The sequence below is a fragment of the Bombyx mandarina genome, chromosome 07, assembly GCF_030267445.1.
Source record: "Bombyx mandarina strain Sakado chromosome 07, ASM3026744v2".
Taxonomy (NCBI): Eukaryota; Metazoa; Arthropoda; class Insecta; order Lepidoptera; family Bombycidae; genus Bombyx; species Bombyx mandarina.
In genome coordinates this window covers 9386419-9401731 of record NC_143214.1, presented here as the reverse complement: position 1 = coordinate 9401731, position 15313 = coordinate 9386419, and the positions used below count along the sequence as shown (strand labels likewise).

At 34.4% G+C, this 15313-nt stretch overlaps 1 protein-coding gene across 14 annotated transcripts in view; it reads right to left on the bottom strand.

Moving 5' to 3' along the window:
* Window positions 1–9715: 9715 nt before the first annotated feature.
* The window catches only part of pyd (zonula occludens-like protein polychaetoid), a 128838-nt gene continuing 123240 nt past the window's right edge, over window positions 9716–15313 (bottom strand). For 13 of the 14 annotated variants that reach the window (XM_089728725.1, XM_089728722.1, XM_089728721.1 and 10 more), the window contains 2 exons: window positions 11833–14306; window positions 9716–10743 (listed from right to left, as the gene is read on the bottom strand). In XM_089728725.1, the coding sequence (XP_089584851.1) occupies window positions 10520–10743; window positions 11833–14306 (2698 nt within the window). In that variant the 3' untranslated portion in view covers window positions 9716–10519. Of the gene's footprint in view, window positions 10744–11263; window positions 11345–11832; window positions 14307–15313 lie in introns of all 14 variants that reach the window. The other variant, XR_016323332.1, reaches the window with a different exon arrangement.

The following is a 15313-nucleotide window of genomic DNA, read 5'->3' as shown; positions in this document are numbered from 1 at the left end:
TACCGCCAATTCACAAGAACTAGCCTCCGTCCTGAGAAGAATTGGCAAGAAACTCAGCGGGCATGTCTTTTTTTTTTTTTATATATGAAATTCTTATTTATTTATTTTTTAATATTAGATTATTATTTTTCAATCATTTTGTATCACCAAATTGGTATAATCATTTGGTATCACCAAATTTTCTCATAAATACTGTCAAAAGAGCGTACTTTAGATTTTTTTTAGTTTACCTATGTTTTAACTACTATTAACAAAATTAATACATAATTTCATCTTACTTTAAAAGACAGATAATACAACTGGTAAAAAATAAAAAATAAATGTTGCAAATACGAATAATATTAAAAATATTACATGCTAAGCCCTTAAAACATTCTGTTGTAAAATTAGTAAATTTTGAGATTATACAATTTTAATGCGAGAAGACGAATATAGTCATTTCACAACAGTTCAGACATCTTTATTCTCACGGTCCGCCTGGTGTTAAGTGATTACTGGAACCTCATAAACACATAGAACGTGAATACATTCATCCACCTCGAGATATGAGATTAAAATTCCAATTATATTATATACTAGCTATCTATATATTAATACGTGAAGCAAAAACTTTGTACCCCTTTTTACGAAAATTGCGCGGACGGAGAACTATGAAATTTTCCACATTTATAGAGAATATAGAGAAGAAGTGCACAATGCTAATTATTTTTTTAAATAATGCATAAAATATACATTAAATCAAGAAAGAAAACATTACACACACTACATACCATGTATTTGACGCACACACGCATGCCTACTATTTATTGTCAAACTTTTGTTCTTGGCGTCTATTGTCAAATTGAGAATAGATTAAACATTGTTTGTCTTTGTTAGTATTTTTTATAGTGTAGTCTTGGCGAAATTTGTGATTATAGAAGTATAAAATACAATGATAATAGTGTACAATAGGAGTGGGTGATATAAATCGTATATAGATTCAATATCTATATATCGCAGCAATATCGTTGAATCCGATATCGCCCCGCACCAAATCTATATATCGATATCAGCCGATACACGATATTGCTCGATGTGATGCGCATCGCCATATCGTACCGATTCGTGAATCGAAATCTATATTTCGATATCAGCCGATACACGATATTGCTCGATGTGATGCGCATCGGCATATCGTACCGATTCGTTAATATCAGCAATATTCGTTTGGTTCGTATCGAATCGGCCAGAGTGAGTGAGGGCACGATAGGGATATCATGTGATGAATGAAACAGAAACAGGCATTATCCATACAATTGTAAACCTTATATTTAAGTCCATATGTCTGTAGATTATTCTTAGCGTATCAGCAGGATACAATTTAGGAAAGAAGTTTCAACTTTCGACCCTAACTTGAATGCAGTATAGCCTATTTGCTTTTGCATCGTTGAATTTAATTTCACGCGCTTTGACCTTGAACTAGAATTTTTGGACAAGTGTTTATAAATACTTAAAAGTTTTTTGTGTTTGATTTTTAAAGTACACATTTTTCTATTTTTAGTTGAATCCAAATAATTGTGTTTATTTCTTGTGTTTGTATTAAACTTTTGAAATCTACATCTTTTGGTATATTTTGTAATTTTAAATTAAGACACAAAATACTAAAAACTGAAAATAATGTAGCCAGTCCTAAGCCTGGTAAAAGCATGAAGGAAAGTTTTTTTGATATTTTTATTTTCATGTAATTTTTATTACTTTAAGATCATATTATAGATTGATATCAGAAAACCAACCGTATAACGTTGACTTAAATCTATATCTACTACGATATTATATCAGCGTATCGTTTCAAATCTCAAATATCATGAATCGAGAAAATCTACTAGCATCCATAAAATATATAGATTCAGAAAATATATAGATTCAATATCCGATATTGATCCTCGATATATAGATACGATTCGATACATAGATACGATTCGATACGCGGCAAAACCGATATTACCCACTCCTAGTGTACAAACTTACAATTCCAACTAATTATAGTCGAATTTCGACTACTGCGGGACCTCTAGTCTTTTTAAACATAACAAGTTTTTGTTTCGCCAAAGAAACAGGCAAGATTAAGATACTTATCCGTACGGGCTTATGACACGCCCTGACACTATTAAACAACTGTTTTTGATTCCAATTAATAAATAGACAACCTATTTAAGTTAATAAGATCTAACTCTAATAGGCCTACAAGTGGAAGATACTACTAAACTTTTTGAACAAAGCTCAAATCGTCCACGCTGGTATTAGCAATATTGGTACGAAACCTGGAAGATTTCTAACCTTTTTTCTATATTATTTATCAAAGTTCGTGGAAAGTCGTTCTTGTTTTCTTCACAATAGATATTGAATACCGTAATTAGATAGAATGGGAATATGTAAGTGAATTACAAAAGCACTGCAGCGACACGAATCCATAAAGCTCTGTCTCCGCGAGTAATGACCGAGTGTCGACGAATGTACAGTTGCTTAACATGAATGTACACTCGAGAACAAAATATAAAAAATATAATCAATAATCAATAATTTATAATATTTTTTTTTATTCCAATTAACACTTCGTCGTATTCGACGAGCTAGACGAGAATGGTAACCGGTGCTCGAAAAGCCTAAAAGAACTCAGAGTGGATCCGGACGATCGGAGAGGACGACGCTGGCTTTGCATTATTAAGTCGCATGCGTCGGATATGTAGTTGGAGGCGGCCTTGAGAGTATTATCGTGACGCATCGCTTTATCGAAGAAGACAACACTGTATAATACGCTCAGTAAAGAGAAATTTTTTCGTAGTCTATCTAGTGGTATTACCGATGGAACGGTACCCGTCTGCTTATTAAAAATAGCGATATTATAGCTATACCTATAACATACCGATTAAATAAAGCAATTACTTTTTTTATTACTGCCATAAAATATATTTTCTTTTTATTGCTTAGATGGGTAGACGAGCTCACAGCCCACCTGGTGTTAAGTGGTTACTGGAGTACATAGAAATCCACAACGTAAATGCGCCACCCACCTTGAGATATAAGTTCTAAGGTCTCACGTATAGTTACAAATCAAATCAAATCAAAAAAAAAATATTCAACATAAATGAAAGTACATACTTGTTGAACGTCAAAAGAACAACGGCTGCCCCACCCTTAAAACCGAAACGCAATGTACCCAATCTCCTGATTTTAATATGAACGTAATGTCTCATAAAATTATAATGGTTGAATGTAAATAAAACAATAATATTATCTTACATACCATTTTAATTCATATTAATATACGCTTCTTAGATAAAACTGGACATTTACTTTTAATTACCATTAAGCCCCACTGGCTACCGTTGCTTATAGTTATTAGCAATGCCATAGGCATAGCCGAACCGCTAGTCTATCGAACCTACTGTGACAAGCGATTAGAGAGGGGCAAGCACAAATAACTATCGAAAAAGTATTCGTATTGCTACCGAGAAATAATGTATAGGACTTAAGCAGCACCCCTACCGTCCGTAAAAAGAATTAATTCCAGCAGCACGAATGAATTTACCTATTTTCGTTTCAAAATCGAATCGTCGCGTTCTCGTAACTCGAAACACGAAACTCGAAACTCATGAGTAGGGACTTTTTGGCGGGAACGCGAGGAGTGAAGTTGTGCAATTTGTTTTATTTTGTCTATTTAGTGTTTCTTCGAGTTTAAATGTGTAATAATGGTGGTTTATTAACTGTTTAATATCTGTAAAAATGCACAAATGTGGGAAAATGAAACAAAGCCGCTGGACGTAACTTCTCGGGATCCTCCAAAAAGTCCACTGAAAAAATCTTAGTAAATGACCACCATTTTACTGAGATTAATTTCGTCCCATTTCATTTCATTTAATTTCATCCCAGTTGATTAATGTTTCAAATTAATCATCTTCATTTCATTTCACTCCATAATATCATTTTTCATAAAAATATGAATATAAATTAAAATAAGACATGACTTAAAGGTCTCAGTTACCAGGTCATAAAATCCCTTAAAAAAAACTTATGAGTATAAGAATCGAAAGCACGAAAGTTGTTTTGAAATACGGTAACGTAAATCTCGAAGGCTGGCTATCGAGTACTACCATCTAATGTGATGATCCGTTTTCGTATCGAGGACTCGATACGTTTATTTTACGAATTCGATAGATTTTCGTGCTTGACGTAGGTACAGCAGCGCTGCGGTAATATCGATAGTTCTGGCGCCAAGAAGTTCTAGGGTCTTATACTGTGTCTGTGTTGCCTTGCAACCAAAAATTAAAGATTCAGTGAGTCCACACGGGTAGGTACCACCACCCCGCCTATTTCTGCCGTGAAGCAGTAATGCGTTTCGGTTTGAAGGGCGGGCCGGCCGTTGTAACTATACTGAGACCTTAGAACTCATATTTCAATGGTGGGTGGCGCATTTACGATGTCTATGTGCTCCAGTAACCAATTAAAACCAGGTAGGCTGTGAGTTTATCAACCGATGTAAACAAAAAAAAAACAAAATATATGTTTTATGTGAACGATTGTACCCGACGTGTTATTGTATCATCTTGAATTCTCTAGCCTCGACTATAGACTGAGATGGTTAATATCTGTCAGAGTCCTGCCTTAGATTTATGCAATCAATGCATCTCTTTGTACAGGAAGAACTGCTTTAGTGACATCAGATTTTGTTGTCATTTACCGTTTTGTTGGAAATAGTCAGTGGTAAGTTTGAGTAGACCGTCAAATATTTTTATTAGAGTAAGATCCCAGGGCAACCAGATGTCACGTATTTTCTGACGAACGAAATGTGACCGGTTTGCGTAGTGTTAGTATGTACTAAAAACGCATGCCTACCTGCTAGCTTGCTTAGACGGCCAATTTTTAGGTATCGGGTAATCAAGGTACATAAAAACATTACGTACCTCACGTAAATTCTCAAAGCTGATTTTTTTACGTATATTTTAGGCAATATCCTTAAAAATAAGTCGCCAATACTCCCAGACACAAGCCGAACGCTTTAAAGCTCCCAAAATAATTATATCTTATATTATATTAATAATTATATTATCTTCACGTAAATTCTGATACTCCTGATTCTTGAATTTTATCCTCCCGGGTAAAAAAAAATATATATAATTATTTAAGGAAATTGGCCCTATATAAATTATATTTAATGATTTTTTTCGATTCATCATTCGAAGAGTTGTAAATTTTCATGGTCTGAACTTTCCAGATTTGAGGGCTTTTTTTTTAGCTAACGGCTCTTCACTAATTTCAGTTGATATACCCTCAAAAGTTCTCTGCATCCTTTTTTTGCAAATACAAAGTTATTTCCTCATGAGCATCAGAGATATTTAATAATTCTGATTCATCTCGGGCAGTTGAATCAACATTTTGGTATACAATACCAACGGTATCGTGCAAAGTATCCTTACCAGTCTTCGTTTCCACAAAACGATCGAAATCGTCGAATGAAACGCCGGTACAGAGATCCGGATTTTTTTTAAGTGAAACTTCTTTAGGCGCATGAGGGTATTTTTACAAAACGTCACGCAGGTATGCAACGGAAGTGACATCAAACTACTATTGAAATTAAGAACTTGTCAAATGTCAGTGGTAGTAGTTGTTGTATTTTTCCAGCTGGAAAGGCAAATGAATCATACCATACAGCCTAATATTTTATAATTTTTTTGTGAAAAATGTTAATAGGTATTGAAGTGAAATGAAAAGAATTTGGAACATTAATCAAATAGCATGAAATTAAAATAGTCAATTCTATTGGCAAAATATTAGTCATTTACAATTTAGAAATCTAAACATAATGTGACTGTCAACACTGAGGTTTGAGATTGACATTTGACAGACTTTTGGCGGGAACATATCTTCCTTTTTCCCTTCCTCTAAGTCTCGGAAATCTAAAGTTTTGGATTTGTATAAATATAAGCAAGACTTAGTTCGCCAAAAAAGTTTCACTTCTGACATGTGTACTTTGTACGCACGCACTTTTTTTTATAGGGCGTACACTTGATTTTTCTAGTGACGTAAATGTTGCTTCTGTTTCGACCTCTTCCACTCCTGGATAACTGATACAATGCCCATATCTATTATTATTATTATTAACACTTTATTTCAGTTTTTTTTTTTTTTTTAAAACCATAACATTTTGTTAGTAATAATTACTTATAATCTATGTTAGTAACTTAAAAAAAAAAAAAAATCTAACACATAACTATCATTATATACATTTTACACAATTTTTTTTTTTTTTTTTTTTTTCTCCTTCCAAGTGCCTACTGCAAAGGCTATTGATCAGCAGTCCCTCGATCTTGCTCGATACGATTCTCAAAAGACTGTTGCCACTGTCACGAACTCGACGCAATAACGATGCACTTCTCTTCCGCATTATTGCAAAGAAGTCATCGGTGCGAGATGTCGCAAACATTGTGGATGCACTACAAAAGCGCGGCAGTGACAACATCATCCTAAACGCATTATTATATTGGACACGTAGGGCATTGTAAGCTCTCCGCGTGTATGTGGTCCACAGACTACTGGCGTAAAAATTCTGGCAATAAGCTTTAAAAATTGTAAGTTTGACATAGCTATCGCAACCAGTAAATCTGCGGGCCAGCATATTGCATCTTACTATCAACGCCCTACGCTCCCTATCTATATCACAATCATCCGTACCATCCTCTGTTACCCAGTGACCGAGGTACTTGAAGCGCTTGACTTGTGTAAGCTTTGCGCCCGCTAGCCAGATTGGAGGTACGTTCTCGTAAGTTTTGTTCTGCGCTTTGAACACTAGCAGTTCACTCTTCTTGGCATTGTACCTCAGCCCGTGGGACTCAGCATAGTTCTCACAAATTTTTAAAAGTTTCCTGAGTGCACTCATAGATGGGCTCAGCAATACCATATCGTCTGCATAACTAATATTGTTAAAAGAAACTCCATCGATCATGCAGCCGACACCCGCACTACTGAGCTCATCGATGAGCTTATTCATATAAATACTAAATAGCAAAGGTGAGGTTAGACCCCCCTGCCTCACACCACATTCTAAACGGTACGCATCAGAGTGCGCACCGGCCCATCTCACACTATTATTTTGATTGCCATACCAATACTGAAAAATTTTAATTAATTCAGGCGGCAGCTTTACTTCCCTAGCTAACTTATTCCATAGTAAATCATATCGAACAAGATGAATTATATCAATAATTTTGCGCGTCTACTCGTTTAGACTTTTTATAGCCATTCCGAGCATAATGTGTTTTGATGTTTATATTTTTCCATTGAAAATACCGTAGACGACGTCTTCACAGAATGACTTGACTTGACGGATACACTTAGGATTGTTTTTACGTTTTCGATTATTACCGGCTATCAAAGTGAAGTAAAACTCCAGAAGATCTTGTGGCACAGATATTTCTCCTTCCTCCAAATTTTTCGCAGTTATGTTATGTGGTAATTTTTTCATTTCAGCTTGCAAGACTGATTTTCTCAATAATAAAGCGACTTTAAGTAAGATATCATCATTTTTTAGACTTTCAAATAATTGCTCATCAATAGCCACTAAATGTTTCGGTGCTAATATTTTTTTATTCTGAATAGAAACATTTTTATTTCTTTACCGAATTGTATTCTAATTTTGGATTCTAAAATGTGAGGTTTGAAGTCCATTTCAACTTCTTTACCATTATTTTCTTCACTTTCTTTGAATAATCCCATATAACTCCGAAAAATAGAAGTCAAAAAGTAACATGATCCTTTTTGAATTATATTTTCTTCGATAAAGGAACATATTTCACCAAAAGCAGCTTGATGTTGTTGACGAAGTTCATGCCAATCAGATTTAGGGTTTTTTTTTGTTTGATGAGGCTTTATAAGAGAAATTCAATTGACAGATTTTATGATAATATATTTTGGGATGGGAATAATTTACAATTTTATCAATAAACTCCATATGATTTTCCTTTTGTTCTTTTACTTTAGATAAAAAAACTGTATGGTAACTAGAAATTAGAGGCAATCTCTTAGACTTGTTCTTTTTAGTTTTTTGGTCACAGTATATACAAGTAAGACTGTTTTGAGTATTACTTACATCAACCTCAATATTACTGCCAGAAAGTAAATCAATATTTTCCAGGTGCTCAATATGGTCTTTTACATTTGAAGAAACCGGTTCGACTAACTCAGGTAAAATAGATGGGCTAGGTATTGCTAGAGGGTCCGGTATAAGAGTGGTTGTTGAATTAAAGCCTTGAGAAGTAGATGCTTCTGGCTCAATACTTCGTATGTTGAATTCAGCTGCCGTTGAAGATTCTACAGATGAATTTTCAGCAATATTTAATAATTTTCCTGTTGACGTAGATTTCTCGATTGATTTATTTTTTGGTAAATAGTATTTAACCCTGTAAATGATTTATAACATTTTCTGTGATAACCACTTTTGAATAAATCACCCGGAAAAGAATGTCTTTAAATTTAAGGGTATGTTCTATTCTATGTTTTAAAACAACTCGACACTTTTTTAATGTTTCTTCCGTGAAACGTATTAAATTTTCATCAGAATATTTACAAAAAAAGGGGTTAGCCCTTACTCCCCTCCCTCCCGACTAAAAAATTTATGAACCCTAATCTAAATTTTAACCCTATTTTGACTAAATAGTGCTATTCTAACCTCAAAACGTTTACCGTTAATATTAATCCATTATTATTCAAGGTTAATTATTATTAACCCACGCTTTTCTTACAATAACACATTTTTTTACACTATTTTTAATTCAAATTTATTAAAATTTATTTTCTATTTTTAGTTGGATTTTCTATAAAATCGTATTTTGTTAGTTTTTTTAAACTATTATTTATTTTTCATGTTTGAGTTGAATTTCAATTTTTTCAATTATTTTTTTAATATGAATTGTCATCGGTCCCTAATAAGTACCTATAGCAAATTTAGAGTTAATCTGACGTTTTGAAGGAGGTCAAAATCATGTTCAAAGATTCCGTTACATACTAACATCTGAAGCTAATAAAAGCGTATTTATAACACTAACCACTTGTCTGAAGATGGATAGCAAAATCCACTTTGGAATGTCCATTAGCTCCGATAACAACTGAACATCAATGCTATTGATAACATATGGAGTTCAGTAGCAAATTTTGAGCAAACAATTGTATTTTTTATTTTGCCATTTTTCTTAACGGTATTTAACCATCTACAACACAAAAACCGTTCTAAAAAGGTTTTTTTTTTTAGGGGATTTTATGACCTGGTAACAGAGACCTATAAGTCATGTCTTATTTTAATTTATATTCATATTTTTATGAAAAATGATATTATGGAGTGAAATGAAATGAAGATGATTAATTTGAAACATTAATCAACTGGGATGAAATTAAATGAAGTGAAATGGGATGAAATATAACCTCAGTAAAATGGTGGTCATTTAATAAGATTTTTTCAGTGGACTTTTTAGAGGATCCCATGAAGTTAAGTCCAGCGGCTTTGTTTCATTTTCCCACATTTGTGCAGTCTCACAGATATTAAACATTTAAACCTGAAGAAACACTAAATAGACAAAATAAAAAAAAATCACACAAGTTCACTCCTGGCGTTCCCGCCAAAAAGTCCTCTAAAAAGGTCAGTTATAAAGTGCTCATAGAATAAAGTCTAGTTAACATTAAAACACAATTTGTTTTATTCGAAAATTTATTATGGAGTCAAATTATATTTATCGTATCACTAATAACAATATTTTAATATACAATATTAGTTTTTTTAAATGTATATAAACGATTATTGATAACATAACTTTGACTGTAAATCTTAATTTGCATCGATTAAGAAATAATAATGCTGATAGTGTACTCAGTAAAAGTATTTGATTCAAACAAAAGAAATTTATATAAGATTCATTTTAAGAAAACAATCTGACACTTTTTTTTTTACTTTTACGACAAACTAATATTACATTATTGAACATAATCAAAAATAATCCTAATGAATACACTGTACTGTGGTAAAACGCTAAAGAATGACGAGTCGTAGACAATAATATAGGTACTTTAGATAGAATAAAATTATCCTCACTATTCGAGAAGTGATTAAATTAGAAATATGAATGTCTTTTATAAAAACTATTGTGATAATTTTTAATGATCTAATATACAAGGACAAATGCGATATGAAAACGACATTCAATTGTGACGAAGTAAAGAAAATTTTTGAATTCCAATTTACTGAACGAATTTGTTTAAATCGCAAATCGAAATTCGTAAATACGTTAAAATTAACGCTTTCACTGTAACAATTCTGCTCGTACGTAATTGACATAAGAAAATAATTGAGAGACGAAAATTTTTTAGGCAGCGGCTTGGCTCAGCCCCAGGCATTGCTGAAGTCCATGGGCGACGGTAACCACTTAACATCAAGTGGGCCGTATGCTCGTCTGCCTACAAGGGCAATAAAAAAAAAACGTTCAATTTTGTTTGGAATTCAAAAATGGTCAACTTTTACGGCCACCGTGTTCAAAGTGGTCGTTGCAGGTAGATGTATCTGATCCCAGTCTGTGCTTAGATGAGCTTCAGTGTCAGTCGCTTTGATTGTCAGCCCTAGTGATGGAACAGCATTAGCACAATGCGGTAGGCGGAGTGTGACCGGTCTGAGGAACACTAGTCCTTGCGGACCACACATCACTAGTGGGGATAGCATCGCTTCACCTGTTCAATAAAACATTATTATATTATCTTAGTTAATACCATTGATGTATCATCTTGGTTGCATGGCGTGCCTTGGAAAATACCAATGATACCCAACAGTGGACTAAAATGGGCTGTTAATGATAATTTTATTATGAAGATCATAAGCTTGTAGTGCAATAGTGGGGTAGCCGATAAAAAGTCGAAAATCAATTCTGCTGTTTTTAGGCAGTTGAGTTTGTTGAGAATCGTAAAGGTTGGACATACTCTATAAAAATAAGAATGGTGTAGATTTGGAAACACAACAAAATAAAAACTGAACACACAAACACAAATCGCGACACGTTATGCAGGTTATCCGAAACAAAAGCTAGCCGACAATAAAACATGCAGCGTAAACATATTCTAATGACACAATGAAATCCATTAATATACCAAAATCCTTTAACATAAATATTCAAACAGAAAGAACGGAAAGCCAAAAATAATACGTGAATAATTTTTGTACAGTGCCCAAATAAAATACTTGGTTAGAACATACGGTTATTTGGTTAGATGTAGGCAATATAGTCGTTGGCGTCTTCTCTTGTCGATCTCTAAGTACGAATGTAAGTGGTAGAAACTGCACAAATATAAAACATAATGTTAATTATATATATAAGAATATATATACATATATATCTACAAAAACATAACTAATAAAATACTGCATTGTGATTATGAATATAATTAGGTGTGCCAGTGTTTCAACACTCGAATTTAAAATTAATGAAATTACGGAAAATAAAAAAATAGAAATGGTGGTTTTTTTTAAATAAATAATAATGGAAAAGAAAAAGTAATGATTAATAGCGTTATTGTAGGCATAAACATATAATTCATTCCGCATTCCATGCACCATACATACATCATACTAAATCGTGTTACAGAACCGCATATTACGAAGTATACGACAATTGAGTCGAAATTTTTAAACTCTATAAATAATATTATTCCTTGCAATCCCCCAGTGCTTCCAAAAAACAATCCATTCGCAAACATTAAGGCCAATTAGTAGGTGCAGTCTACCACTACAGTGTTTAAACGCGTGCTTCGTTATAAAAGCTTTACCGTTATCCATATCGATTGGTGGTCCCCCCACGCGCTGACTGAGTCGTGGATCTGACACCGTAAAGTAGATCTTTTGCTTGATGCCCGGAGCAATGGCCTTGGGAGGGATTACAAGGGATACGCCCCATTGCCTATCTTCTAAAACGCCACCTTCACTGTCAAATATTCCCCATGTTGTATGCGGACCGTCCGGTTCGATTTGTTGGGTTTTATTGCCAAATTCAGTGCTATCTGATAGCGTTGTCTGCAGAACTGTATTTTGGTTGTTTATAATTGTCGTTTCATTTTGACTGTTCGACATGTTTTGTGAATTTTCCTGGCTAGTTTCGGGACTTTTTTCAATTATCTTTTCGCAAAAGGTAACCATCTTATTTTGTTTCGGGGATTGTTCAGACATATCTTGTGATGTATAGGGTGTGCTTTGAGGTTTATTTTCGAAATTCATGCTGCATTCTGACGCATAATGCGTTTCCATAGATGTACTAGATTCATATGGAGTTGGTGATGTAGTTACTTTTAACGCATTAGAAATGTGATCAGCTTTTCCGTGCAATCGAGGGGCGTACATAGCTTCGCCTTTCAGTATGTTCGTTTCTAAATTTAGTGACTTCTCTTTTTCCGCATCTGTTCTAGACTCGGTCAATCTGAGTTTCGAGAAATCAATTTCTTGGAATGTATCTGTTTTTAGTCCGGCTTCTGCTTCGTCTTTTGTCTGATAGACCGGCTCCCGACGAGACAAATGATTAGCATCACTTAATTCATAAGGGCTGCTTCTAGCACTGCTATTTTGTATTTCAGGTTGTATTTCTTTTGTTTCTTGCTGTGATTCATATATGACGCTTTCTTTCAATTCTCTTTTTGAGACATACAATGGTTCTCTTATTTTCGCAGAATCACTTTCATTAGCCTCCTTTCTCGTTTGGTAAATCATGTCCTTTTTAGCTTGATTTCTTTGTTTTATGATTTCCAACTTTTCTTCTAGCTTTACGCTATAAGTAGAATCTTTGTTTGCTAAAAATGCTGCTTTCTGTGACATGATCTCTTGTTTAGTTACATAGGTGCACTCTGCAGAAGCTGGTCTGACGTCATGTCTATAATCAAATACCTCATTCCTACTACTGTACTGACTGTCAGAACCACTAGATTTCACTTCGGACCTCGTGCTATATGGAGAATCCGTTTGACCGATTCTTGCCATCATCTCTGATCTAGTCGCATACGGTGGTTCGCTCATACATTTACCCATGGGTGTTATCCTTCCTGCGCAACCGACCGGCGTGTGGAATCTACGATCAGGTCGGACGGCGTAAGAACTTTCAGACCACGATGTGCTAGGCGGCGGTTCATAAGTTCTTTTACCATATATCGGTTCCTTAATATATGCAGTCTCCATTCTTTGTTTAAACAGTTCGTCTTTTGTGTTGTATGGAGATTCGGAAAATCTTTGCCGTAGCATTTCTTCTTTAGTGGCGTACGCGCAGTCAGATGTAATTCTTTGTTTTAACAGTTGTTCCTTGCTAGCATAAGGGGCCTCTTTGCATAGGAACTCAGATTGCGACATAATTTCTTGTTTATTAGCATAGGGACTTTCAGTCTGTATTTCGGTTCTTGTCACGTACGCACTCTCTCTCAAGCACTCAGATTTGGAAGCGTAAGGAGGGTCGATTAATGGCATTGGTAGAGTTTGTCGACTTCCGTACGGACATTCAAAGCTTTGATCTGATACTTCTGATCTGCTTGCGTAAGGATTTTCAGATGAAGCATCGTACTGAGAAGTGTATGTCCTCCTTGGTTTAGGAATAGGATCGTAGACGAGACGGTCCTTGCTTTGGTAAACTGGTTCCGGAGGTAGCGGTTGAGTGGGATAGAATGGTTCGTGTTTTATTTGTTGCCGTCTTTGGTAAATGGGATCTATTTTGGTAATCATGTTAAAATTATTAGTTTGGCCATATATACCCCGTCTATTGTATTCTATTAGGGAATTTTGTCTGCGCAATAATGGCGTAACTTTTGGTTCTGTTTCGATATCGCACATCGAATTCTGTCGTCTAAGCGTTTTTAGGACAGGTCTCGCGTCGTAATCCCGTATAGTACATATCGAGCCGTTGCGGTCGTCGCAGAACGAACTCTGTCTTTTAAGGATCGGCTTCAAGACAGGTTTCTCGCACGATGAGGAGTTGCTACGCTGCAACATTTGATTTCTGATTTGCGTGTTTCTCATGTGCGTACTGAAATCGCCGAGATCCGATTTCTCGCGTCTGAGCATCGTGATCTGTGTCGCTTGGTTCCTCTGCTGCAAGTCGCTTTCGCAGAGCGACTTCTGACGTGACACCTTCTGGGAGTTCTTCGTTTTAGAACGGAACAGTTCAAGGACGGCGTTTTTAATGAACGATGGCTTTTTAGATAGTTTCTTTTTAGTTTTTGGCGAGAATGTTTCGTCGTGCTCCACGGTCGAATTCAAGGCGTCAGATGAACTGCGGAAACCCATAACCAAACACCTACTTAGTTGGTTTTTTTTGTTTGTTTGTTATACATATTTTTAATTTGAAATTATTACACGAATTCAGAGCACAGAATGATTATTTAATACTGATCGAACGAAAGTATTATATGTATATTAACTACGTGAGATTTTTAATTTTGCGATGGACAACACTAAAAAGCATATTGAAATAATTGTCGAAGTATACAGATATGTGAAAAGATACAAACTGAAAATTAAAAAAACAAAAACACGTACTTAATAAATATGAAAAAATATTATCCAGAGGATATGTGTCATGTGTATTAAAGGGAAAGAAGAATCGAGAAGCAGGATAAAAAGACGAAGACAATATAGTTCAATATGCTTCTATTAAAACATCAAGTTGCACTAAAATGCAGACACGCACTGCCAATAAATTTATTCATAATTTAAAAAAAAAAAAAAACACTAAATACTCTAAATGTTATAAAAGATAATTAAAAAAAAATTTATCAAGTAATAATAATCTTACGCCCGCATATAATGAGAGATATGTTACAGTAAATACGTGTAAATCGTTCGTAAACCAAAAATACCATAAACTAATGCTGAGGCCCCGGACAAGACATTGTTAGTCGTTGGTGAAGCGATCGGTGTTTGCATGTTAGGGCAAATTGCGTAAGGGCTGGATTCGAAATTGAATACGAACCTAATCATATTCTTAAACATGCAATTCTTAATTATACCGAGGAGTAAAAGGCTGTTTGGTTAAAGCGACATTTTTGCATTTCACAGGAGGACCATTTAAAGTTTAAAATTTGGTGGAAAAAAAAACCATAACAAAAAAACTTCTTCAGCTATTTTAAATTAAGTAAACTTAATTGAAATTCACTTAAAAACATCGAACTGTTGATGTTAAATACCAAAATAAAACGGACCTATAATTACAAAGATAAATGTCGCGTGTTAAGCAAATCAAATCAAATAAAAAAAAAAAAAATCAACATATATGAAAGT